We start from the raw sequence: 27081 nt of genomic DNA on the forward strand, positions 1-27081 counted from the left end.
AAGCCGATCAGACGCGAACCGATTTTCGACAGCAACAGACTCCCGATCGGCATCGTTCTCCATGGCAGGAGAATCGCCGAATGTCACGAGAAAGGTCTCGACCATCCGCTCGGGAAGAAGAGAATAGAAGTAATACTTCCCGAGGCGAGATCAACATCATTGCTGGTGGCTCGACCGGAGGAGACTCCAACCGAGCAAGAAAGGTGAGCGTCCGGCAGCTCCAAATCCATGCAGTCGGCTGCAGCAGAGAGCGGGCGAGCGGACCAGAAATCAGTTTCGGGCCAGGGGACTTGGAAGGAGTTGAAGTACCCCATGACTATGCCCTACTCATCAAAGCGGTAATAGCCAATTACACTGTTCACCGCGTATTTATTGACACAGGAAGCTCGGTCAACATCATATTTAAGAAGACGTTCGATCAACTACAAATCGACCAAGCCGAGCTGCTGCCCATGACAACCCCGCTCTACGGGTTTACGGGCAATGAAGTCCTGCCGGTGGGGCAAGTCCGGCTAGCTATCTCGTTGGGAGAGGAGCCGCTCAGAAGGACGCGAACTACAAACTTCGTGGTGGTCGACTCTCCCTCGTCATACAACGTCATTTTGGGACGACCAGCGCTCAGCGAGTTCCGGGCGGCCGTCTCCACCTTCCACCAGAAGATCAAATTCCCCGTCGAACACAAAGTAGGAGAGGTACGGGGAGACCAGCTGGCAGCTCGGCGATGCTACATTGAAATGGTCCGAGCAGAAGCAAGTTCCGCTCGGAAATCGCCCCGGATCGAGGTAAACACCATAACTGAAAAGCCTCCCTCTTTAGTTTATGAAGAAAAAGAGGAAGTGCAGATACACCCGACCCGATCGGAGGCCACGACCTTCATCGCGTCTGATCTGGAGGTGAAGCAGAAAGAGGAGTTGATCCAATGCCTCAGAAGAAACCATGATGTCTTCGTCTGGTCGACACATGAGCTGCTCGGAATTGCACCAAGTATTGCGCAAGCAGAGAAAAAGAGATTTCAGCGCCGAGCAGAATGCCATCATCCGGGCGGAGGTGGAGAAGCTTCTGGAGGCCGGTCATATACGCGAGGTGCAGTTCCCGAGCTGGCTGGCGAACGTAGTATTAGTCTCCAAGCCGGGCAACAAGTGGAGAGTATGCATAGATTTTCGGGATCTCAACAAAGCCTGCCCAAAAGACTTTTATCCTCTGCCCAGGATAGATCAGCTAGTGGACTCTACGGCCGGCTGCGAATTAATTTGTATGCTCGACGCTTACCAAGGCTATCATCAAGTGCCGCTCGCTCGTGAAGATCAAGAAAAAGTCAGCTTCGTGACGGCCGACGGCACATATTGCTATAATGTGATGTCGTTTGGATTGAAGAATGCCGGAGCCACCTATCAACGCTTGATGAATAAAGTATTCAGAGAGCAGATCGGGCGAAATCTGGAAGTGTATGTGGACGACATTCTCATCAAGACCGTCCGAGCGGCCGATCTCTTCAGAGACATAGAGGAAACCTTCCGAACGCTGCGCAAATATGGAGTCAAGCTAAATCCCCAGAAGTGCCTGTTCGGAGCAAAAGGAGGGCGTTTTCTGGGATACATAGTGACCGAGCGGGGAATCGAAGCAAATCCCAGCAAGGTGAAAGCTCTACAAGACATGTCGCCTCCAAGAAATACAAGGGAAGTGCAACGTTTGACCGGTCGGATAACTGCTCTGTCCCGATTCATCTCCAAAACTGCCGACCGGAGCCTCCCTTTCTTCAAAATCTTGCGCAAGGCCACTAAGTTTCACTGGGATGAAGAATGCGATCGGGCGTTCGAAGACTTAAAGACATATCTGAACTCTCTCCTGGTATTGGCCAAGCCGACTGCGGGTGAGCCACTTTATATGTACTTGTCTTCAACCGAGCATGCAATCGGCTCGGCGTTAGTGAGGGCGAGCAGAGAAGAGTCCGTGTATTTCCTTAGTCATATTTTAAAAGATGCCGAATCTCGCTACACTGGGCTCGAGAAGCTGGCTTTCGCTCTAGTCCTCGCCGCTCGGCGACTTCGCCCATACTTCCTGACGCATACCATCATTGTCAAAACCAATAGCCCGCTCAGGCGTGTATTACTGAATCCGGAAGCGTCCGGGCGGCTCATCAAATGGACGACAGAGTTAAGTGAATTTGACATCCAATACCAGCCCCGCTCGGCAATCAAAGCGCAGTCCTTGGCCGATTTTGTGACTGAGGTGCAAAAATCGGAGCCGGAAGCTATGTGGAGAATATATGTGGACGGGTTGTCCACTCGGCTCGGAAGCGGGATTGGAATACTTCTGCTCTCTCCCTAAGAAGAGAAGATGCACTTATCCGTCCGGCTGGATTATAAAGCTACAAACAATGAGGCAGAGTATGAGGCCCTCATAGCCGGCTTGCAGGCAGCACGACATGTGGGAGCCGGTCGGGTAACGCTTCATTCGGATTCCCAGTTGGCCGCTCAGCAGCTCTCTGGTACCTTCGAAATCAACAGTGCTCGACTCAAGCTCTACGCTGAAGCCTTTGAAAGGCTTAAAGGCGATTTTAGAGAAGTTATTGTCCAGAAGATACCCAGAGCAGAAAATCAAGCGGCCGATGAGTTGGCCAAACTCGCGAGCTCAATAAAGCCGATTGCCATTCAGCAGCCAATTGAACAAGTGTTGTTGGTGGCGCACATCGACCGCATGGAAGACCTTACGTTTCCGAGCGACTGGAGAGCACCCATTACGGAGTTCCTCCGTTCGGGCGCCACACCGTCCGATCAGAATGAAGCCCAGCTGCTAAGGAGGAAAGCCGGTCGGTTCACACTCATCGGCGATCAGCTTTACAAGAAGGCTTTCTCACGCCCGTTGTTGAAATGTGTGAGCTCCGAGGACTCGGTTTATATCCTCCAAGAAGTACATCAAGGATCGTGCGGAGGGCATCCGGGCGGACGATTGCTAGCTAAGAAGATACTTCTGGCCAACCTTACAAGCAGACGCCGCTCGGACCGTGTCGACGTGCCTTTCGTGCCAGAAGTACCATAACTTCTACCACCGACCGGCAGAGGAAATGAAGGCATCAATAGTTTCATGTCCGTTCGATCAATGGGGAATGGATATTGTTGGTCCATTTCCGATGGCGACCGGGCAGCGAAAATTTCTGCTAGTGGCGGTCGATTATTTTTCCAAGTGGGTGGAAGCCGAGCCGCTAGCCAGGATCACCGAACAGATGGTAATAAAATTCATCTGGCAACACATCATCTGTCAGTTCGGCATACCTCGCCGACTGGTTTCCGACAATGGGCGACAATTCACCGGGAAGTTGCTCGAGGATTGGTGCAAAAGCTATGACATCGAGCAACACTTCACGTCCGTGGCCTATCCCCAAAGCAACGGTCAAGCCGAAGTAGCCAATCGGGAAATTCTTCGCATCCTGCGCGCTTGGCTCGACCATTTGGGAGGAAGTTGGGTGGATGAAGTGCCAGGCGTCTTATGGGCCATCCGAATGACTCCAAAGGAAGGGACGGGCGTGCCTTTCCACCTGGTGTATGGCGGCGAAGCAGTCATTCCTGTCGAAGTCGGCGTCGAAGCCGCTCGGATCCAAAATTATGATGAGGACAACGCCGAGCGGAGAAACATAGAGCTGGACTTGGTCGAAGAAGAAAGAGCCAAGGCATCCGTGCGGCTGATGGCGTACCGGCAGCGGATGAAGCAAAACTACAACCGCCGCGTAATCCCCAGATCATTCCAGATCGGCGATCTTGTCTGAAAGAGAGTTAAGCCGGTCGGCGACGTTGGCAAGCTGGAAGCTCCTTGGGGGGTCCCTTCAAGGTTATTGAAAAGCTCCGCTCAGACGCTTATTATTTGGAGGATGAAGACGGGCGTCAACTGGACCGGCCGTGGAGCGCGAATCATCTCCAGCCTTATCGGGCTGGGTGAAAGGTGCACTAATGTAACTTATTTTTGCATATATTTTGGTTGCCCGTACCCCTGTAATGCAGGAAGCAAAATTAATTCAAAGGAAGGTCAATGGGTATGCCGAGCGGCTGTATTGAAGTTAGCCTTAAGGAAGGCCGTCGAGCTCCGACGTTAAATATCGAGAGACGAGCCGGCGTCTATAAACGTCCGAGCGGAAGGCCGTCGAACTCCGACGTTAAATATCGAGAGACGAGCCGACGTCTATAAACGTCCGAGCGGAAGGCCGTCGAACTCCGACGTTAAATATCGAGGCGGCAAGCACGTCCCGGCGGAAGGCCGTCGAGCTCGGCGTTAAATATCGAGACGCAGTGGCGTCTATAACGCGTCCGGCGGAAGACCGTCGAGCTCGGCGTTAAATATCGAGACGAGCGGCGTCATAAGCGTCAGCGGAAGACCGTCGAGCTCGGCCGTTATCGAGAGAGCGACGGCGTCTATAAACGTCCGGCGGAAGACCGTCGAGCTCCGGCGTTAAATATCGAAGACGAGCCGGCATCTATAAACGTCCGAGCGGAAGACCGCCGAGCTCCGACATTAAATATCGAGCGAGGGCATCGTCAGCCGAAGCGGAAGACCGTCGAGCTCCGGCGTTAAATATCGAGAGGCGAGCCGCGTCTATAAGCCGGCGGAAGACCGTCGAGCTCCGGCGTTAAATATCGAGAGCGAGCGGCGTCTATAAACGCGGCCGGAAGATCGTCGAGCTCCGACGTTAAATATCGAAAGACGAGCCGGCGTCTATAAACGTCCGAGCGGAAGACCGTCGAGCTCCGACGTTAAATATCGAGAGACGAGCCGACGTCTATAAACGTCCGAGCGGAAGACCGTCGAGCTCCGACGTTAAATATCGAGAGACGAGCCGGCGTCTATAAACGTCCGCGCGGAAGACCGTCGAACTCCGACGTTAAATATCGAGAGATGAGCCGGCGTCTATAAACGTCCGCGCGGAAGACCGTCGAGCTCCGACGTGCGGAAGGCCGTCGAGCTCCGACGTTAAATATCTAAAGACGAGTCGGCGTCTATAAACGTCCGAGCGGAAGGCCGTCGAGCTCCGACGTTAAATATCGAGAGACGAGCCGACGTCTATAAACGTCCGAGCGGAAGACCGTCGAGCTCCGACGTTAAATATCGAGAGACGAGCCGGCGTCTATAAACGTCCAAGCGGAAGACCGTCGAGCTCCGACGTTAAATATCGAGAGACGAGCCGGCGTCTATAAACGTCCAAGCATATTATAGCAATAAAAAGTACGACAAGTGTCCCGAGGTATGCGATTTCGATACCGTTCAACCGTCTCCACGCTCTGATTGGCCCAGTATCCAAAGGTACTTGACATCTTGAATACGAGCTCTAACATCTTGAAAGAGGGACATGGTATATTTCGCCGAGCGGGAGCACGAGAAGTAATAATGGGCGAGCGGATAAACACACAATTTAGTTATGTAAAGAGGCAGCAAATACAAGGAAAACATTGCATTAAAGTTAAAACTTTAGGCCGAGCGGCCTCATTACAAAAAGAGATGACATCCAGTGCCCCAATTATAGAAACTACTCAATATAATCATAAAGGGTCTTGGGGATGTTATCCAGAAGAGCCACCTGGTCGCCGGCCGGAATAGAGGCGGACTCGGGGAGAAGGCCCTTCAACTTCAGATAAGTCATGGTGGCGGTCATTGCCAAATCAAAGGCGGTGTACATCCGCTCGCAGATTTTCTCCGAAAATTCGGCCGAGCGGATGTAGCCTTGTCTTAAAGTTGCAACCCGAACAAAATTCTTACCGAATCCGGTCGGAAGAGGAGTCCGTATAGGACTCAGGCCGAAGATGTACATCACTCCTTCATGAAGAAGCTTGTTGATGTCAAGTCGCAGACCGGCTAGTATATTCGCAGCGTGGAGATAGTCCGGTTGGGTCTTGAATTTCTTCAGCTCGGGAGTGGGAGGTAGGCTGACCTGCCACTGAGTCGGGAAGTTGGCCCGATCGGGCATACAGATGTAGAAAAAATAATCCTTCCAATGCTTATTGGAAGTAGGTAGTTTATTGAAGAAGACTAAGCCGGGTCGAGCTTGGAACATGAAGGTGCCTGGCTCGGCTTGCTTGGGGTAGTAGAAATAAAAGAAGACCTCCGGTCGGAGGGGGATGTTGTGAATCTTAAACAAAACAACAACACCGCAGAGGAGACGGAAGGTATTGGGTACTAAACTGCCGAGCGGCACACCGAAAAAATTACAAACATCTACGATGAAAGGATGTACAGGGAACCGCAGACCGGCGGTAAATTGGTCGCGGAAGACACAGAAGGCTCCGCGCGGCGGCCTGTGAGGCCGAGCAGAAGGACCAGCTAAGCGAATTTTGAAATCCTCTGGGATTTCAAAATTGTCTGTCAGAATATCAAAATCACGCTGGTCGAATCGGGACTGCATGGTGGTGTACCATGGGCCGAGCGACTGATCTTCGGGATTGCAAGAGCTAGCCATGGGCCGATCGGAAGGAATCAAAAGGCAAAAAGGCAGGAGAAAAACAACAGCAAACGAAAGGAGGTTTCAAGGATCGAAACTGAGAAAGAAATGCGGAGGAAACACCGGAAAGGAGGAAGGAAAGATATAAAACCTTACTGCGGGGAAAGGGATCAAGGAAAAGGCGCCGGAGAGCGTCGGAGAGCAGAAACAGGATCGCCGGAGCTCCAAAGCGCAGGGGGCAGTGGTTGAAATCGCGGAGGCAAGTGAGGGAGAGAAGGAAACGAAGAATTTATAGGGTGAAGGCCGGGCGGCCTCCACCGTCGGATCCAGGTCACGGGAATCAAAGCATGCATCGAGCCGTCCATTTCAAATTGCTTCGATCACATCAAAACACCATGCCGCCGCCGCCGTATGCTGATGGCAGTGCTCCACGTGGCATGCAATCATTCGGAGCATTTAATGAAAGCATGCTCAACCTTAATGTCGAAGATTGGCGCAGAACACGAGGAGATCCTGTGAATGCCATTCTTGATTCGCTCAAGGCTATCTCTATGGTTGGCCGAGCGGAGTGTACTAGCACTGAGGAGCCGTTCGGCTAGCTTCGTTGTCCAGTCAGTCGGACTATTCGCCTCCTTCGACTAGACTTGAAGGAGAGGCAAGTGATCCGGTAGTAAGAACAGGGGACCCCGTCCTGTGGAGTCAACGCCACGTGGAAGTCAAAGTGGCAGTTGTCCATCCGGGGAGGGTCGGGTCCGACCGACCGGCCGACCGTCCGGTGGAATCGAACGTCCGGAGATGGATGGGTCCGACCGACCGACCGACCGCCCGGTGTTTGGCTGATGGTTAAAGGCGCCCTGTCGAAATCAGGGTTCCGGCGCTCAGTGGAGAAGGTCGCAGGGCCGAGCGGACTGCACGCTCGGCCAAAGCCATAAGGTAACGTACTGCTAATAGTCTCCACAAAGCACGTGATGGAGAATCTCCCCAAGTAAACCATCGCATATGACCGGCCGGATGTTGAGGGAACTGTCCGGCTGGACGCCAGATATGGAGTAAAGGGGAAAAGGACAAGGGACATCTTTTTCTGACAGCAGGTATGTTTCACGTGTAGGCCATACTCCAAATCTTCTGACGGGAGGTTCCGCTGTCCCATCGAGGACATGCTTGGACTGTAGCAGTATGGGTTAGGTAAGCTCACTGACAAGCCCTTACTAGGGCATGGGCCATGGACACGTGTACACCTCGATATGTGTACACTCGCTTCTTTACTGCCCTATATAAAGGCCCTCATCCTTCGCCGGAGGTACGCATTCTACGAGTTTTGGAGCCACTTTTTCTCTCTTGAGCTTCGCCTGACTTGAGCGTCGGAGGGTCGCCGCCGGGAACCCCTTCCCGGCCCGACTTCTGTGCAGGTTCGCCGGAGCTTCGCGCCATCAGTTGAAGATCCACGCCAGCAGTAGGAGAGCGCCCCGTGCCCAGTGTCCGTTGATTCAGCATTCGGACAGGATATATATATATATATATATATATTACATAAATTATAATCAAGCATATTGATTCATTATGTTGCATTAATTCTTGTATGTGATTTTAGTGTACTCAATAATTTATTTATGTTAAGGCTTTTCTATCGAGTGGATTTATTTTACTAGCTAGTCATTCATATCTTACATATAGTTTGGATACAAGTTATACATTTATTTTTGCTTGAAATAGTTTAATTATTTAAGAAACAATTAAAAAATTATTTTCAAGCCGAAAGCTAGCTAGCTTCATAACCTCATCATCAATGCATCAGCTTCAAATCCTTCACTGTACGTTAACTCCCAAAAGTCTCCCTTCCTCATCATCCACTTCACTAAGTAGGTCGGCAATCATTGCCCCTTCACCAGCCATTTTCAGATAAATTTATCCTTTATCTTTTTCTCCTCCTTCCTTCCTTCCTTCCTTGGAGTTCCAAAGTTAAGACCCAGATAAGAAGTAAAGCAGGTCATCGTTGCCAGTTAGTTTGTGGGGGGCAGCGGAATGTGTGCTGCATGCGCTGCGGCCTTTTTCAGTTTTCACTAATCTCATTCGAGCAGCACTGGTTAAGTGGATTGCTCGGCGTGCAGTGGCCTCTGCAGTGTCGTTTGGGTGCCTCACTGGTCCTCCTCCCTTCCCTTCCCTTCCCTTCCCTTCCCTTGGCTAGCTGCCTCTGTCATCGCTGACTCAACCATGACGTACGTAGTCCAACTGCTCGGAACAATTAAGCTAGCTCATAAATAAAGAGGCTTTTACCTTCTCTTTGGATGCCATTAATGTAGTGATACTGACTTGCACTGACGACGTATAGAGTCTTCTTAATTAGCTAGTTCTCGAACAAGTCTGCGATCGATCTGCTTAATTACTTTGACTTTGTTTGGTGATTGATTGATGATGTGAGTCTGAAGTCATTTTCTTAGAATTTGTGCTTACTGCCCTGTTGACAAATTAAATCATGTATGCACAAGAATGGCATGCAATTTGGAGGTCGTTCTTCCGACGTTCGGTGGAATCTTCTGTTGGATATAGCAGCTTTTTCAGGGTGGGTCTCCACTATTTGAAAGGGAGGAGCAATAGCATATATATAAGGAAATGAATTGTAAATAAGATTTTAGTACCATATTAAAAATTTGAAAGTACTTTTGTGAGTTTATATTGTTTCACAATTATTGATGTTCATGCATGGACCTACAAGAGTGCAAACTTTGTCATGGGATCAAATTTTCAAGTTCTTAAGGTAATGATAGATTTTATCTTTGTATTTGACGACACGGAAAAAAAAATTCTTTTCATCCTCTAATCACTTGTCAGTTAACTAGAGGAACATTTGAAATTTTGAACCACCTCCTTATTTTTATCGGTAAAAATTTAGGAAGGAGAAAATTAGAAACCTCACGCTCCATTGGAGATGACCTAACGCATCAAACTAACATTTTTCTCTCGACGTTTTGGTTCGATAATAAACTGCAAGACACCTCTTAAAACAATAAGGATTCGAATCTAACACATAAAATATTATATCTGAGAAATTCAAATTACTTGTGACATAGGAGCTATCTACACTTTTCGATTAAAAATTTTCATAGGACGGAACTATCATCTCGAGATTAATTAGATGATATCTTAATTACAAAAAAATAAATTATATCCATATTTTTTTAAAAAAAAGTTATATATATGATTTTATTTTCTTAACTGACCTAGCTGTTTGCCCGTTTGCTTTTACAGCAACGTAAAAAAGAAGCGCGGTCAACGAAACTAGAAGAGTCAGAAGAGAAACCCTGAAGTCATAACAGATTACGTCATGCATGACCTGGACACTCCAAAACCTCCTGCACAATAATAATTTTTTAAAAAAAAACAAGATCTCTCCTTCAATCTGCTTCCTCTTTATTTCTATACGCAATCACAAAACTAACTAGAAAAAGCTGAAATCTCCATGAATTCCCGATCCGAAGATCCTCGACACTGCTGCAGCTGCTTCCTGATCAGGGATATATGGTGCAGTCCCACCCACTCAGCTCATCCTCCTCCGGCCACTCCATGCACGGAAACTGTACGATCTCGTCTTCATGAACCATGGGCACCTCGTCAATGCAGAAGCCAGGCGACGCTACGTCGGAACCAGCCTCATCGCTTTCATTACTCGCGGCTGCGGCGGCGGCTGTGAAAGGCCTATGAGTCGAGGGGTCGATCCCCAGCTTCCCCAGCTTCTTCTTGATGTGGGTGTTCCAGTGGTTCTTGATCTCGTTGTCCGTCCTCCCGGGAAGATTCGACGCGATCTTGGACCACCTGACGAGGAATCCAATCAAGCAAGTTTTAAGTAATCCACAACAATTATACGGTCAACCTGTTTCCCAGCTGAGAGTGGAGATCGATGACCAATTTTTCCTCTGCTTCCGAAAGCAGTCCTCGCTTGAGGTCAGGCCTGAGGTAATTGGTCCACCTGAGCCTGCAACTCTTTCCACACCTCAGAAGCCCTGGACGATTTTAATTGTAAACAAAAACATGAAATCAAAAGACAAATCTTTAGAGAAGATCGATCAGGAGGACCTGCGAGCTTGGGGACAGTCCTCCAGCAGCAATGGCCGTTGGTGAGGATGAAATTGACGAGCTTCCTGTCTTCTTCCGCCGTCCATGGCCCCTTCTTCAGTCCTACTTTGTCACAGCAAGGCTGCCTTCCCATGTCTTGCCGGTTAGAGCCGGCCTAGCGAGGAGATGAGAGAGCAGAGGAAGGGGGAAGAAGAAGAGGCCATTGCCGATCGCCTTCGCCTTTCCTTTTATAGCGATGATGATGACTCCATGGGCCACGGTTTCAACTCGGGATCTCATGCACACGTGTCGTACCTAATTCGCTAACTACTTTTAACAATTGCGGAATAAAGGTTAATTCTGTCGATGAGGATTTAGCATTTGGAGAGGGAGTGATGGATCGATATATATGCATGCTTCGATGGCAAGCTGGAGAGCAGAGGCTGAAGAAAATTAAGAATCGACCTGTGAAAGCCTTGATTAATTATGAAAGTATAACTTGAGCAAAAGAAAGTACTGCCGATTAGCTTTTCGCTGAATGTGCAAAAGAAAAGAAGATGGCGATACGACGTGTAGCTGACTCCACCAAAAATTGAATTTATACTAGACTGCATCATATCCACTGGCCATTTGATGTGCTACACTGAGTGCCGTTAAATCACTGGGTTGGTAGTAGAGTTCCTTTTGAGTTGCCCGTCCAGATTCAATTATTTTTGAGTAAAATAAAAAGGGAAAATTTACATGCAGTCTTCATTGGTAAATAAATCTTTGCATGCAGTCTTCATTCATTAAAATCTTTGTTTTCACTCTTCAGTCAAACATATTTATCTAATTGTCCATGATATTTTTAGGTACAAAAAGTTCAAAAATCAGTATAAATCTTCTTAAATTTAGTATATTAAATTAGAATCTAGTATATTTTCTATCAAATTGAGTACGCTTTTTTTTTTCACCTGAAAATATACTCAATTTTAATTTAATGTGTTGAATTTAATAGGAATTATACTCATTTTTAGACTATTGTACCGAAAAATATGAGAGTTAATTTCGATAGAAAATATACTAGATCCTAGTATAGAATATTAGATTATAGTGTAAAGTGCTGAATTTAACAAGAATTATACTTATTTTTAGACTTTTATACCTAAAAATAAGAGGGACAATTTTGATAGAAAATATACTCGATTTTTAATATAAAGTACTGACTTTAAGAAGAATTATACTCGTTTTTGGACTTTTTGTACTCAATTTTGAATTTTTTGTACCTAAAAAATCTGAGGGGTAATTTAGGTATCAATATTTGCATGAGGGAGTTGAAACAAGTAATAATTTGCATGCAAGGAGTGGAAATAAAATTTTTTGGACATCGGAATTATATGCAAAGTTAACATTATGATTGAAGATTTTTTTCTAATTTACCGAAATAAAAATCTTATTTTGTGAAAAGAGAGTTCCATTTCATCCGTAAAATAACATAATTAGTGTTTGATATTATTATCAAATATTATACGGGCATTCTTTTAATATAAAAGAGGGCACGGCAAGCGTTTTTTATTAGAATTTTTTAATTTTTATTTTCGAAATTATTTCTATTATAGCAATAATTAATTACATCAACGGCGGAGATTTCAATTATATAAAAATTAAGCACTGATGACGTCAGCAGATTCCAGACTCGTCCACGGGCTTCTGCTTTCTACTCCCACCTCGCAGCGGCGGTCGCCGATCCGCTTCTTCTACTTCGCCAGCCATCGGGCCTGTGCGGTCGCTCCTCCGCCTTTTTTTTTTCTTCTGCTGCATCCGCCGCAACCTCCGCTATGAGTTTTTTCCGGCGGGCGAAGTCCTCGCTTGTTCCCTCTTTCGTATACCGCGTCTCCTCCAAGATCAGATCCAAATTCTCGAACCCGTTTCCTCCCCGATCCTCCTCATCCTGTGCTCCCTCCTCGTCTTTTCTCTCCCCGGCGAAACCCTTCTCGTCGCCTCCCCCCTTCTCCGCCATCGTCAGACGGTCGTACTACTACGTCTCCACCCCCCAGGTTCAGCACTTCCGCCGAAAGCCCCGGTGGTACCAAAACCCGCGCGCCATTCTCGTCGTCGTTGTTGTCGGCGGAGTCTCCGTCGTCTCGATCTACTACGGCAACCTCGAGACCGTTCCCTACACAAAGCGGCGTCACTTCGTGCTCATCTCCCCCTCCCTCGAGCGCCAGCTCGGCGAGTCGGAGTTCGAGAAGCTCAAGTTGGGGTTCCGCGGTAAGATCCTGCCCGCCCTCCACCCGGACAGTGTCCGCGTGCGGCTCGTCTCGAAGGACATCATCCAGGCGCTCAAACGGGGGCTGCGCCACGACGAGCAACAATATAGCGACCCTGAGTATGCCGCGGTGAGCACCCGGCCGGAGTTTGATACGCCGGGAAAGACACAGGAGTCTATCTGGGCCCTGAGCGAGAGGGAAGAGGGCAAGTGGAGCCACGAGGATGAGATTCTTGATGACCAATGGATCCACCATAGCAGGAAGAAGGGCGAGGACACAGGAGTTCAGTCAGCAACCAAACACTTGGAGGGGCTCAATTGGGAGGTTCTGGTGGTCAGAGACAATGCCATTAACGCCTTCTGCCTTCCGGGTGGAAAGATTGTTGTTTTCACTGGATTGCTTGATCATTTCAAGAGCGATGCCGAGATTGCTACCGTCATTGGGCACGAGGTCTTCCTCTCTTGATTTTGGAATTGAGTGCCATTTGGGATCCAAGTTGATATTTTTCATAAGCCGATTTAATTGTAGGTTGGCCACGCTGTTGCTCGGCACTCTGCTGAAATGATCACGAAAAACCTGTGGTTTGCCATATTGCAGTTGATCATTCTTCAATTCTTTGCAATGCCTGACCTTGTCAATGCAATGTCAAATCTTCTCCTTAGATTACCTTTCTCACGCAGGTATGTGATCTCATCTCAATTACTACATGAATGGTGTTTACATATGTCTACTTGATTAATCTGCAAGATGTGTTTTCACTTGGGACAACTAGCTTAGGATTGATTCTGCTTCAAGCTGAATGTTTATAGAGAGAATAGCGATCTACTGTCAGAATGAAGTTATCGCCTATACTGATTGGGTCACTGTCGAATAATGTATATCAAATTGAAAGGTTTCTTGAAGGGATATACCATGAGGGAACATCTAGGATTGTAATCATGTTGAGTGTTAATGATATGCATAAAAAAAGAAAGGAAAAAGATAATAATACCTGGATGCCAAACTAGATGGGGCTTAACACTGATGGTATGATAGTTAATGGATACAAAAATCTTCATTTAAACCCAAGCTCAGCTGTTCCTTATGGTGGCCTTTTGATTGCCTAGATAACGTTTAGGGTTCTGTTAAACAATGAAAAACTGAGCTTTTCATTTAGGGAAAAGACTGTTAAATGTTGGAGCTCATGTGTGCGACTTAGGCGGATAGATTGATCAAGCTAGATGAATGGGTCAGGTAGGTCTGACGACTCACCTGACCTACCCTACCTGTGTATAAGGTAGGTCTGACGACTCACCTGACCTACCCTACCTCTGTATACACCAAATACCAAACAACAACAACCAAGCCTTATCCACTAGGTGGGGTCGGCTATATGGATCCTTTTATGTCATTAAGCTCTATCTCTAACCATACCATCATCTATATTTAAATAAAGTTTATCTTGGTTTATCGTGGCTAACCAAGTCCATTTTGGTCTTCCTCCTCTTTCTCGTTTGATATGCGTGTTTGTCATAGTTTTGCCTAATTGGAGCATTTAGTGGTCGTCTAAGTATATGCCTGTACCATCTTAAATGTATCTTTCGGAGTTTTCCCTCAATAGATGCAATTCCGACTTTCTTTCTAATGCTCTCATTTCTTATTCTGTTCATTCTCGTCTATTCACACATCCACCTTAACATCCTCATCTCTGCAACTCTCATCTTCTGTTTATGTGCTCGAGTCATAGCCCAACATTCAGCTCCATATTACATAGCAGGTCTAATTGCGACTTTGTAGAATTTTACTTTAAGTTTTAAAGGTACTTTACGGTCACATAAAACACTCAACGCTTTTTTCCATTTCAACCATTTTGCTTATATTCTATGTAAGACATCTCTCTCAATCCCTCCATCATTTTACAAAAATATTCCTAAATATCTAAACCTCTCGATTCCAGGCAACTTGTCGTCTCCTATTTTAACAATTGTCTCATTATATCTATGCTCATTTGACCTATTTAAATTACCTAAGTTAAGTTGATCACCTAAACATTAATTAAAAAGTTGATGAAAATATCTCTTCCACCGCTCTTTTATTTCTCCCTCGTTTACTAGTATCCTATTACATTCATCTTTAATACATTTTATTTGGATAAAATTTCTTGTCTTCCTTTCTCTCACTGTAACTATTTTATAAATGTCTCTTTCTCCATCTTTTGTATCCAATTTTGATATAATTATTCAAAAGTTTCATTCTTTGCTTCATTCACTACTCTCTTAGCTTATTTCTTGGCTATTGTATATTTTTTTTAAGTTTTCCTCGTTCTTACAAATATATAATTCCTTATAAACTATTCGTTGTCCTTCACTTTCTTTTGTACTTTCTCATTCCACCATCAAAATTCCTAATTTAGTGGTGCATGTCCCTTTGACTCACCGAGTACACTCTTAGCTACTATTTTCAACTTTGGTACCATCTTATCCCATGTTATATTAGAATCACCGTATATTTCACCCAATGCTTGTTCTCCTACCTTCTCCTTGAATATATTTTGTTTCTCATCCTTTAACCTCAATGAATGAATTCATTAAACTATTGTGCTAATGCTAGGTTGTTCCCCGAAAGGAACGCATTGCAGGGTCCGATTGTAACGTCTCGGCAAGGACCGTTACATCTCCAGAACTCGGGTGTAGTGCTAAATATGTAAGAGTTTGTGTTACGGCGTTCGACTGTAACGTCTCAGCAAGGATCGCTACATCTCCATGAGAACTTGGGTGTAGTGTTAAATAAGCAAGAGTTCTCACACTATAGGTTGGATAAGAACAAATATGACAACAAAACTAATAATCTAAAACTTGGAACATGGAACATAGGAACTTTCACTAGTAAATCAATGTAGGTAGTAGATATGATGATTAGGAGAAGAATAAGTATTTTGTGTGTACAAGAGACCAAATGGACAGGCGAGAAGGCAAAAATGATGGAGAACTCGGGTTTTAAGTTATGGTATACTGGAAAGAGTAAAGCAAGAAATGGAGTGTGTATTATTGTCGATAGTTTGTTAAAGGATGAAGTTGTAGGAGTAGTTAGAAAAGATGATAGAATTATAGCCCTTAAGATAATAGTGGCGAAAGAAATTATAAATATAATTAGCGTATATGCACCACAAATAGGATTAGATGATGCTACCAAATCAAGGTTTTGGGAGGACTTAGATGAAATATTACAAAATATTCCACCAATGAAATGATTTTAATAGGAGGTGATCTAAATGGGCATGTCGGAGTGAAAAATGAGGAATATGAGAAAGTACATGAGAGTTATGGGTTTGGAACGAGGAATAAGGAAGAGAAAACTATATTAGATTTTGCGATAGCATATGACCTTATATTAGCTAATACATTTTTTAAGAAAAGAGAAGAACACTTAGTCATATTCAAAAGTGGGAATAATAAATCGCAAATTGACTTTCTTATGGTTAGGAAGAAGGATAGAAAGATTTGTAAAGATTGCAAAATCATCCCTGGAAAAAGCTTAACTACCCAACATAGGGTAGTAGTGTTGGATATATGCGTCAAACATAGTATCAATAAAAAGAAAATATATACAATTTCTAAAATTAAGTGGTGGAAGTTAAAGGATGTGAAGCAAAATATATTTAAGGAGAAGGTAGAAGTACAAGCATTAGGTGAAATATGCGATGACTCTAATACAACATGGGATAAGATGATATCAAAGTTGAAAATAGTAGCTAAGAGTGTACTCGGTGAGTCAAAGGGACATGCACCATTAAGTAAAGAATCTTGGTGGTAGAATGAAAAAGTACAAGAGAAAGTGAAGGAAAAACGAATAACTTATAAGGAATTATATATTTGTAAGAATGAGGAAAACTTAAAAAAATATACAATAGCCAAGAAAGAAGCTAAGAAAGTAGTGAGTGAAGCAAAAAATGAAACTTTTGAACGGTTATATCAAAAATTGGATACAAAAGAAGGAGAAAGAGACATTTATAGAATAACTAAAGTGAGAGAAAGGAAAACAAGAGATCTTAGCCAAATAAAATATATTAAAGATGAATGTAATAGGGTATTAGTAAATGATGGAGAAATAAAAGAGCGGTAGAAGAAGTATTTTCATCAACTTTTTAATGAAGGTTTAGGTGACCAACTTAACTTAGGTAATTTAAGTAGGTCAAATGAGCATAGAAATTTTAATTTTTATCGTAGAATTCAAACTTCAGAAGTAAAACAAACTTTAAATGAGATGCACAATAGAAAAGTCATTGGATCAGATGATATTCCGATAGAGGTATGGAAGTGCTTAGGGAAACAAGGTATTGAATGATTTACAAAATTATTTAACATGATATTAAAAACGAAAAAAATGTCTGATCAATGGAGGATAAGTACTCTAGTTCCCTTATATAAGAACATAGGAGACATACAAAATTGTGCAAACTATAGAGATATTAAACTACTGAGTCATACTATGAAACTTTGGGAAAAAGTAATAGAAAAAAATTAAATAAGGAGACCAGAGTGACAAAAAATCAATTTGGGTTAATGCCTGGAAGGTCGCTATACTTCTTCTTAGACAATTAATTGAAAAATATCAGGAGCAAAAACAAGATCTACAGATGGTATTCATTGACTTAGAAAAAGTTTATGATAGAGTCTCAAGAGAAATTATATTGAGAATTTTAGAAAAGAGAGGTGTTAACGTAACATATATTGAACTAATTAAGGATATGTATGAGGATATTGTAGGATCGCGGCGGCCGACTAGAAGGGGGTTGAATAGTCTGCAAAAATAAAGCACAAACCTTTCTCGACTTCTTAAACTGACACTTGCATATAAAGAGTAAATAAATAAAACAGAAAGACGAGACTCACAAGATTTGACTTGGTTACAACTGGGGAGGTTGTTAATCCAAGGAAGATGTCGCACTAAAAACTCCTACAGACGGAGAAGCCTCTTACAACGATGAAGCGCAGAAAATAGAAGCTCAACTACTAATAAAGCGTACAAGTGTAGAAAGAATGAATTGCTTGAGTTGTTGAAAAACTTCTAGACCAGGGCTATATTTATAGCCTTGGTCGAGGCGCTCCGAAGGGTTCCGGGCGCCCGAGGGGATAAATTTTATTCCCCAACGTTCAGATCGAGTCAAAACTCGATCCTGTGAAAAAGTCAACTCCGGGCGCTCGGAAGGGTTCTAGGCGGCCCGGAGGGCTCCGGGCACCCCGAAGGGAAAAGTCAACCCCGTTGACTTTTTTCCGCTTGGGTCTTCTGCTCCGGCTCCATTCGCCTTAGACCGAGTCTTCCGCTCACTTGGGTGATCTCTGCCATCTGGAATAGGGCTCACCTGAACCCAAGTTCCGGTCTTCTCGAGCAGGCTTCCGCTCCGGCTTCTCGTCCCTCGAAATCGCCGCATGTTTCCTTCTCGTCCGCCAGCGTACTCATCCGCAGTCTTTGTCCCTCAGTCACACCCCGTGCCGACCTTCTCGCTAGCTGCGTCTCTTGCTCCCCGAGCAGTCTTCCGCTCCGGCTTCTCGTCCCTCGGAACTACCGCACGCTTCCTTCTCGTCCGCCGGCGTATTCTTCCGCAGCGCCTCGTCCCTCGGACGCACCGCGTGCCGTCCTTCTCGCTAGCTACGTCTTCCGCTCGACTACCTGTGCTCCTAAGCTCCTACACACTTAGACATAAGGTTAGAAACACACAGGACCTAACTTAATTTGTTGATCACACCAAAATAACCTTGGGGTTCCAAAAATCTCCCCCTTTTTGATGTGAGCAACCCAAGTTAAGATAGGGTAAAAATAGACATAAAAATTAAACTAACTAATTTTGCAATAAAGTGCAAAAATATAGAAAATTTAATTTGTTAATTTGTTGGGTCTACCTCCCTTTAGACTTATATTTTTCCTTCTCCCCCTTTGATCACATAAAAAATTGGGGTCCGAAAAAAAATCTAAGGGTTTTTTTTAAAAAATTTCTAATTTTCTAAAATAAATTCTAAGTTAAAGATTTTGCAATAATTTTCAGCAAAAATATTCTAAGTTTAAAAAATTTTAGGTAAGAAAATTTTTTCTTAAGAAAAAACTCAAAAAAAAAAAAAAAAAACTAAGAAATTCTGACTTAGGAAATTTTGCAACAAAAATTTCTAAGTAAAAATTTAATCAAAAAAATGTTTAATTTCAGATTTTTTTTAAAAAAAAATTCTAAGTAAAAAAAAAAAAATTTTGAAAAATGTTTAATAGACTTTTTAAAGCATTATTAAATTCTAATTTTAATACTTTATCAGAAAGTTAATTAAACATTTAATTTCGGTATTTTGGCTTCCAGGTCGTGGCGAGGCACTAGACCTTCTTGGTTATTAGAGCAACAACCACTTCCTTAGACAAAGCCTCATAAAGAAATTTATTGTTTAATTTTCTCGCTGAAAGCGCTAATTTTGATTAAAATTTAGGTTAAGCAAAATTTGGGAATCCAATATATGTTCCAGCCTACTGGATTAACAAAAAATTTCTTAGGGACATATTTTCTTGAAATATTCCTAATTTATCCCTTGTGATATCTATAATACCAATTTAAATTATTAAACTTTCTAAAATTTGTATTAGATAACCATGCACGATTTTTCAAGTTATCTACTTAAATTTCAAATTTTCATTTTCTGATTTCAATTTCTCATTTTCTAATTTAACTTTATCTAATTCTTCTAAAGGGCAAGATTTAGCTAATATTATTTTTAAATTCTTAATTTCTTTTTCTAATTTGCAGTTAGCAACTTAACAAACTTAAAAAGTTTATCGGGAGGAAGAGATCGTACCTCAATTACCTTGTCGATCTCGTTATCCGTATCTTCCCCTGAACTGCTGCTTTCTTCCAACGTGGCTCCCCCTTCATCGATACTCTCGATGCTCATTTCGAAAGAGCTTGACTCGTAGTCGTCGTCTTGATGACTTGCCATTAGTGCAAGTCCGGAGAAGGCTTCGACTTCCGATTCGAACGACATATCGTCCCACGTCGCTTTTAATGCCCTGCGCTTTTGGACAGGCTTCTTGCTTTTTTCCTTGTCCTTGTTCTTTAGCTTGGGGCAGTTGTTCTTGACGTGTCCTTCTTCGTCGCAGTGGTAGCAGCGGATCATCCTTTTCTTTTTACCCTACGGATGGTTAGAGGTTCTAGATTTACAAAGTTTTTTAAACCGTCTTACCATCATTACCATTTCCTCGTCGTCGAGAGAAGACTCCGACTCAGGTTCGTCTCTTGATGCTTTGAGGGTGACGTTGTTCTTGGGCTCCTTCGTACCTGCACATCTTGATTCGTACACTTTAAATGTAAAAAAGAATTCTTCTAATGAAATTTTTTCTAAGTCTTTTGAAATATAAAAGACATCTACTAGTGACGCCCATTTTGAATTTCTTGGAAAAGAATTTAACGCGTACCTTAGCGAATCTCGGTTACTTACCTTTTCTCCAAGATTCGACGGTCCGGTGATGATCTCTTTGATTCTCGAGTGCAGATAGGCAATTGTCTCGTCTTCCCCAAGTTGCAGGCTGGTGAGCTGGCTGCGGAGTAGATCCCATTTTGCGAGTTTTGCTTCGGACGTTCTTTCGTGCAGTTCAAGGAACTTCTCCCAAAGTTCCTTCGCGGAGTCGTAGTTGTCGATCCGGTTGACTTCTTATGGCGGAAGAATGGTTAGTAGATGATACTCAGCTTTGTCGTTTACCACGTAGTCGGTCTGCACCTTTTTCGTCCAGTGGTGTTTTTCCTTACCTTCCGGTGCTGTAAAATCGAATTCCATAATTAACATTAAATTGAAATCAGTTTTAAAGAATACCTGCATTCGCTTTTTCCAGCTAGCGAATTCCCTTTCGAATTTCGATGGGTAGATGCTTGGTCCGGCCATTATCTTTGCTTCGATTGGCGGTTAGTCCTCTTAAAGCATCTTGGCTCTGATACCACTTGTAGGATCGCGGCGGCCGGCTAGAAGGGGATTAAATAGCCTGCAAAAATAAAGCACAAACCTTTCTCGACTTCTTAAACTGACACTTGCATATAAAGAGTAAATAAATAAAACAGAAAGACGAGACTCACAAGATTTAACTTGGTTACAACCGAGGAGGTTGTTAATCCAAGAAAGATGTCGCACTAAAAACTCCTTCAGGCGAAGAAGCCTCTTACAACGATGAAGCGCAGAAAACAGAAGCTCAACTACTAATAAAGCGTACAAGTGTAGAAAGAATGAATTGCTTGAGTTGTTGAAAAGCTTCTGGACCAAGGCTATATTATAGCCTTGGTTGGGGCGCCCCGAAGGGTTCCGGGCGCTCGGGAGGGATACATTTTATACCCCAACGTTCAGATCGAGTCAAAACTCGATCCTGTGAAAAAGTTAACTCCGGGCGCCCCGGAGGGAAAAGTCAACCCCGTTGACTTTTTTCCGCCTGGGTCTTCTGCTCCGGCTCCGTTCGCCTCAGACCGAGTCTTCACTCACTTGGGTGATCTCTGCCATCCGGAATAGGGTTCACCCGAACCCAAGTTCCGGTCTTCTCGAACAGACTTTCGCTCCGGCTTCTCGTCCCTCGGAATCGCCGCGTGTTTCCTTCTCGCCCGCTAGCGTACTCATCCGCAGTCCTCGTCCCTCGGTCGCACCCCGTGCTGACCTTCTCGCTAGCTGCGTCTCTTGCTCCCTGAGCAGTCTTCCGCTTCGGCTTCTCGTCCCTCGGAACCACCGCACGCTTCCTTCTTGTCGGTCGGCATACTCTTCCGCAGTGCCTCGTCCCTCGGACGCACCGCATGTCGTCCTTCTCGCTAGCTGCGTCTTCCGCTCGACTACCTGTGCTCCTAAGCTCCTGCACACTTAGACACAAAGTTAGAAACACACAGGACTTAACTTAACTTATTGATCACATCAAAACAACCTTGGGGTTCCAACAGATGTAACGACCAAAGTAAAGACTTCAGGCGAAGTAACTGAAGCATTTCCAATAAAGATAGGGTTATATCAAGGATCAGTTCTAAGTCCCTATCTTTTTACATTAATTATGGACGAACTCACTGCGGATATTCGAGACACAGTACCGTGGTGCATGTTATTTGCAGATGATATTATTTTGATAGATGAGACACGTGAAGGAGTAAATGCTAAACTAGAATCTTGGAGGGAAACACTAGAAGGGAAAGGTTTAAGCTTAGTAGATTAAAGACAGAATATATGGAATTTAAGTTTAGCAATATTAGAAGTAATGAAACAATTGTTAAGATAGGAGAGAATGAGTTGTTCGGAACCGAGAGATTTAAATATTTAGGATCATTTTTGCAAAATGATGGAAGGATTGAGAGAGATGTCTTACATAGAATACAAGCAGGATGGGTGAAATGGAGGGGAGCGTCGAGTGTTTTATGTGACCGTAAAGTACTTCTTAAACTTAAAGGTAAATTCTATAAAACCGCAGTTAGACCTGATATGTTATATGGAGCTGAATGTTGAGGTATAACTCGAGCACATGAGCAGAAGATGAGAGTTGCAGAGATGAGGATGTTAAGGTGGATGTGTGGACATACGAGGATGGACAAAATAAGAAATGAGAGCATTAGAGAGAAAGTCGGAGTTGTATCTATTGAGGAAAAATTTCGAGAGACACGTTTAAGATGATACGGACATGTACTTAGACGACCAATAAATGCGTCAGTTAGGCGATGTGAAACTATGATAAACAGACATATTAAACGAGGAAGAGGAAGATCAAAAAAGACTTGGTTAGCAATAATAAAACAAGATAAAATTTATTTAAATATAGATGATGATATAATAGGAGCTAGAGCTCAATGGCGTAAAAGGATTCATACAGCCGCCCTCACCTAATAGGAAAAGGCTTGGTTATTGTTGTTGTTGTATCCTTTAACTTCCAAATAAAAAAAAAAAATCTTTTTCAACATATGTTATTATCACATGCAAATAATAGAAAAATTATCTATTATTTTTCATGAAAAGTTGATCTAAAAATATTTTCTACAAATAAATTATTTTTCAGCAGGCAAATAAAGCCTAGGTAGAAATTTGAATAACTCCAAAGAGGCTATACACATTAGATTTTTTAAAAACAAAATAGGTACCCTCAATAAGAGAAATTGATTGCATAGTTTTCTCCGTCTTAGAAATACTAGTGACCATTTGATGTGACACAAGACAAACAAGGACTTGAATTTCACTCAGGAGGAACAACTCTCATACAAAGAATACAATTAAAATTTATATTAATTCAAAGATGTATATTATAGTAATCAGGATGGCTTCTTTCATAAACTTGACTCTAATTGAGATTATAATTATTCTCTAAGTATTATCAAAATCGAAAATGCTAATTGACTTCAAATTATCAAATGAGAAAACTCATTCAAAAGTTGTTATGAATGTGCTTATCTTGAAGATTTTTCAATTAGTTTTCTTTTATTGGGAACTCGTTAATCTTAAATTAATCTCAATTTATTTTCTTCAACTATTTTTTTTTTGTGCATTATTCATTTTTTCTATTTTCTTGAATTATTTTATTTTCTCACAAAATTCTTTTCCATATTACCACTACAATTACCGCTACTTTGGAACAAAATCTTCATTTTGAATCTGATTCCATTCAGGACTAGGGTTTGGTTTCTACATGTGCTGCAATGGTGGCTAGTTTTGCATTGTCAATTATCTCCATTTTTTGTCAACTTCGTTTAGTAGCTAGTCCATGCATCCAAGGCCCCCGGGGCAGGGTTGAGTTGGCTAGTACAGGGCAGAGTTGCTACCATAAGGCAAGAGTTTGAATCTCGGCAAAATGGAAGAAAAAAAACCCTCCCCGTACTGGATTTACCTCCTCACATATTGTCGCGGGGCCGATCATGTAGGGCTGCTACGTGGCGGATTCCATCTTTTGCTACCATAGTCCGTGCCGTGCATCTAGGAAGTTTCCTTTGCTGATTACCCAAGCTGAACATAGAGCTCAAACTGTGCTATCATTTGATCCCAGTGTTCTAATTGACCATATATACGTACCTTGAAGATGCCGGCCAACAAGAATTAGTACTAAAAAGTAAATAGATTTTTGAAGGCTATTGAGCTTAGGAGTGGACTTGACATTAAAGATACAAAGACAGGGATTTTATTAGATCACCTAAATTGTGTGTGTATGATACCATTTTGGATTAAAAGAAAGGTGTTAAGTTTGGGGAGGAGAAATATTATATTATATTATGTTACTCCCAAGATATACTATTTCATAGTATATATAGGACTCGTAGATAAACCTCTAAACCTAAAAGAATTAGTGTGGACGGAACTGAATCCACTGCTTCTAACACCTAGTAACTCTAATACTTTGGCAAAAGATTAAAGGAAAATGTTTACTGAAATTTGGTGATAACTAATTTGAATTGTTATAATCCTTTGAATATATATTGAGATATATTTGGAATCTAGCTGAGTTGGTGAAACTTGGGCTGAGGAATCAGTTCAAAACTGAACTAACCAAGCCGATTTAACCGCAACTGAACAAACCGAACTTTCTTCGAACCGACCAAACTTTTCAACAAAAACCAAATAAATCAAACCAATAAAATATCGGTTAATTTGATTTTTGAGCAAATTAACTGAACTTTTCAACAATTATACATTTCTATTCGATTTTAACTTTCTATTCGGAATTAGGAACTTACATTTTCCCGGTTTAGGGATTTAAGGTCTAGCTTATTTGGTTTAATCGAATTAGGAGTTTTAAAATCGAAATCGAATCGAATTAACTGAAATAACCAATATTAAAGAAAACTGAATTTTCAAAATAACCGAACTGAACTTTTAAATTTGGTCAGTTCAGTCGATTAATTCGGTTTAACCGAACTTTTGCTCACTTCTAGGTAAAACCACCTTTGTTGAGATCCATTAGAAATAGTGCACGAGAAACTTAGTTGAGACTTTAACTGATTTAAGTGAAGACAGAAAATTCTGGATAATCCAGCAATTCCTGGTTCAGTCACAAAAGTTGTTTCCTTCAAGTAGTGTTGTGTCTTATGCTGCTTGTTTTGCATAGTTCAACACTTACAATTCAATTACTTGCTTAGTTTCCCCTGAAGTATGATTGCTTGATGGATTTTGCTTCTAAGAGAAATTGTAATTTGGGTTTCTATATTGATACGCTTACACATAGATGATAGGATAACAAAATCATTTAGAGTTAGACAGACTTAAAAACAAAAAATAGGTTATCCCAAAGTTACCTATCCAGTTAATTGTCTTCTGAAAGTTCATGAATTCCCCTTCTCTTTCTAGTTGCATCATGGCCATAAGCAAAGCAACGCTGTAGTTGTGTAATAAATGAACTGTTCACTAGGATGGAAATGGAGGCAGATTACATTGGACTATTGCTGCTTGCCGCTGCTGGATGTGATCCACGCATTGCACCACAAGTTTACGAGAAACTGGGCAAACTCACTGGCGACTCTGCATGGAAAGATTACCTCTCAACCCATCCATCCAGCAAAAAGAGGGCACAATTGCTGTCTCAAGCTAATGTGATGGAGGAAGCACTTTCTATCTACAGAGAAACCATGGCCGGCCGTGGAATTGAAGGTTTCTTGTAGCGCTGCTCTTTCCAGGTACAAATACCACAAAGAAATTACTCTTAGTTCCATTGAGATCCACCTAGTGTTTAGAATATTTGTAAAGGTCAAGGTCACCTCCTTGATAAAAACACCTTTAGAATCTGCCACAGGTTTCCTCGTGTGAAGTTTCAGCTCATGCCATTTTGCTGGAGTTAAATCTACATGAATATTTGGATGGTCAAATTATTAGTTGACAAGCAGCGATTCAGCTGATTTTGTTGAGAGAGAGATGAAATAAGCTGTGAATCCTGTTGTGAAATAAATGTTCAAGGGAAACAAATAAATCTAACACAGCCTGTGTTTTTTGTTTATTTTTTTAAATCTTGTACTACCTTTAAAACTTGCCAAATTTAGTACATAGTGTGGATTTCATACTAAAAACTTGCATTTGTAATTAGTTAGCTTCCTTAATTAGTTAGCTGACAATATTAAGAATAAATAAATGCGTTAAATTTCTTTGGTGATTTTTAATATCTTTAATTTTGTTTTGGTCTGCTTGGTTTTTTGATGCATACCACTGATCACCTCCAATTATCGATATCTCATTATTTCAACAATCTAGTTGTAGAATTCACATTCTCTAGCTTTGAAATAGATACAAAGATCAGCCTTCGGGATGATGGTGTAGTTTTTTTAATTTCTCATACATCTACGTATTAAGTCCTAGTTTTAATGAATTAATGAATAAACTTTTCTTATTGAGTAATTGATCTAAGAACGTTGGGTTGATGGGCCGTTTACTACAAAAGCTTCTTGATTCATTTTGATGATCATTTGTAAATTTTTAGAGTTAGATTGATCTCCTCTAAAATTAGTTTGTCTAAGTTAAATATATGATATAACTTAAAAAATAAAATATATACAAAGCCCAATGAAATAATAAAAGTAATTTTCAATAGGATTTGAATGCTTTATCATGCTTACTAATCATATTCAACTTGAGTTTGAGTTTGAATTCGATTAGAATATTGAACTTGCAAGTAGACTAGGACCAGCTGGTGCATTTCTCCTCGATCTTAGATGGGTTCCCGATGTATTTTGGACCGGCACCTTTAAGTCAACGTTTCTAAAAGCCTAATATATGATTCGTAGCCACCCCTAATTTGAATTAGTCAACGTTTTATTTTTCATTATAGATCATATCATAATCTCCTACATCGGTTACTGGCATTCCTGTCCGGTCAACGTTTCAAAGCAAAGAAACGTATCCAAATACGTTAGTAATGCTACAACAAGCCATGAACAAAAGCAGCTCTGAACTAGTAGAATGATGGTGCATCAACGACCATGGGAGCGGTCACAACTCGTGGTTCATGTTTCAAAAGCCTTTATTTTAAGGGGGTATTTGGTTGATGGGTTTGTGAATGAGAGAATGTAATGATAGTAAAAGATAATATTTGAATTATGAATTTAGGAATGACATTTTGGGAATGATTACTAGATTTATGGGAATCAATCTAACCCATATAACTTGATCGGTTTCATTTCTATTCCTATTCTCATTCCATCCTACTATCAACCCATACCCATAGTCATTCTCATCATTTAACAAAACGCTCCCTAAGACTTTAAATGGTTGGATCGTTTTCATTTATATTTCTAGATTTATTCTATGGTCAAATTAGACAATTCAAAAAACTGAATATTTGAATTAGTTAATTTAAGGAATTTTTTAATAGAACACTAAATGAGTCGGTTAAAAAAATATTTTCCTTTATTTAGCAAGTTCTAAGTCACTAGAA

The 27081-nt window shown here is 42.3% G+C and overlaps 2 protein-coding genes across 2 annotated transcripts; one reads left to right on the top strand and one right to left on the bottom strand.

Annotated features, from left to right (window-relative positions):
- Window positions 1–9709: 9709 nt before the first annotated feature.
- On the bottom strand, window positions 9710–10701 carry LOC121990470 (transcription factor MYB20-like). Its single transcript, XM_042544598.1, has 3 exons — window positions 10493–10701; window positions 10290–10419; window positions 9710–10231 (listed from the first exon to the last, which is right to left on the bottom strand). Exons 1-3 carry the CDS (start codon window positions 10623–10625, stop codon window positions 9928–9930), a joined length of 567 nt encoding a protein of 188 aa, XP_042400532.1. The 5' UTR covers window positions 10626–10701; the 3' UTR covers window positions 9710–9927.
- A 1422-nt stretch (window positions 10702–12123) lies between these two features.
- On the top strand, window positions 12124–25795 carry LOC121988439 (mitochondrial metalloendopeptidase OMA1-like). The gene is made up of 3 exons (XM_042541869.1): window positions 12124–13170; window positions 13249–13400; window positions 25069–25795. Exons 1-3 carry the CDS (start codon window positions 12289–12291, stop codon window positions 25316–25318), a joined length of 1284 nt encoding a protein of 427 aa, XP_042397803.1. The 5' UTR covers window positions 12124–12288; the 3' UTR covers window positions 25319–25795.
- Window positions 25796–27081: the final 1286 nt, after the last annotated feature.

Source organism: Zingiber officinale, chromosome 6B (assembly GCF_018446385.1).
Source record: "Zingiber officinale cultivar Zhangliang chromosome 6B, Zo_v1.1, whole genome shotgun sequence".
NCBI classification, from domain to species: domain Eukaryota; kingdom Viridiplantae; phylum Streptophyta; class Magnoliopsida; order Zingiberales; family Zingiberaceae; genus Zingiber; species Zingiber officinale.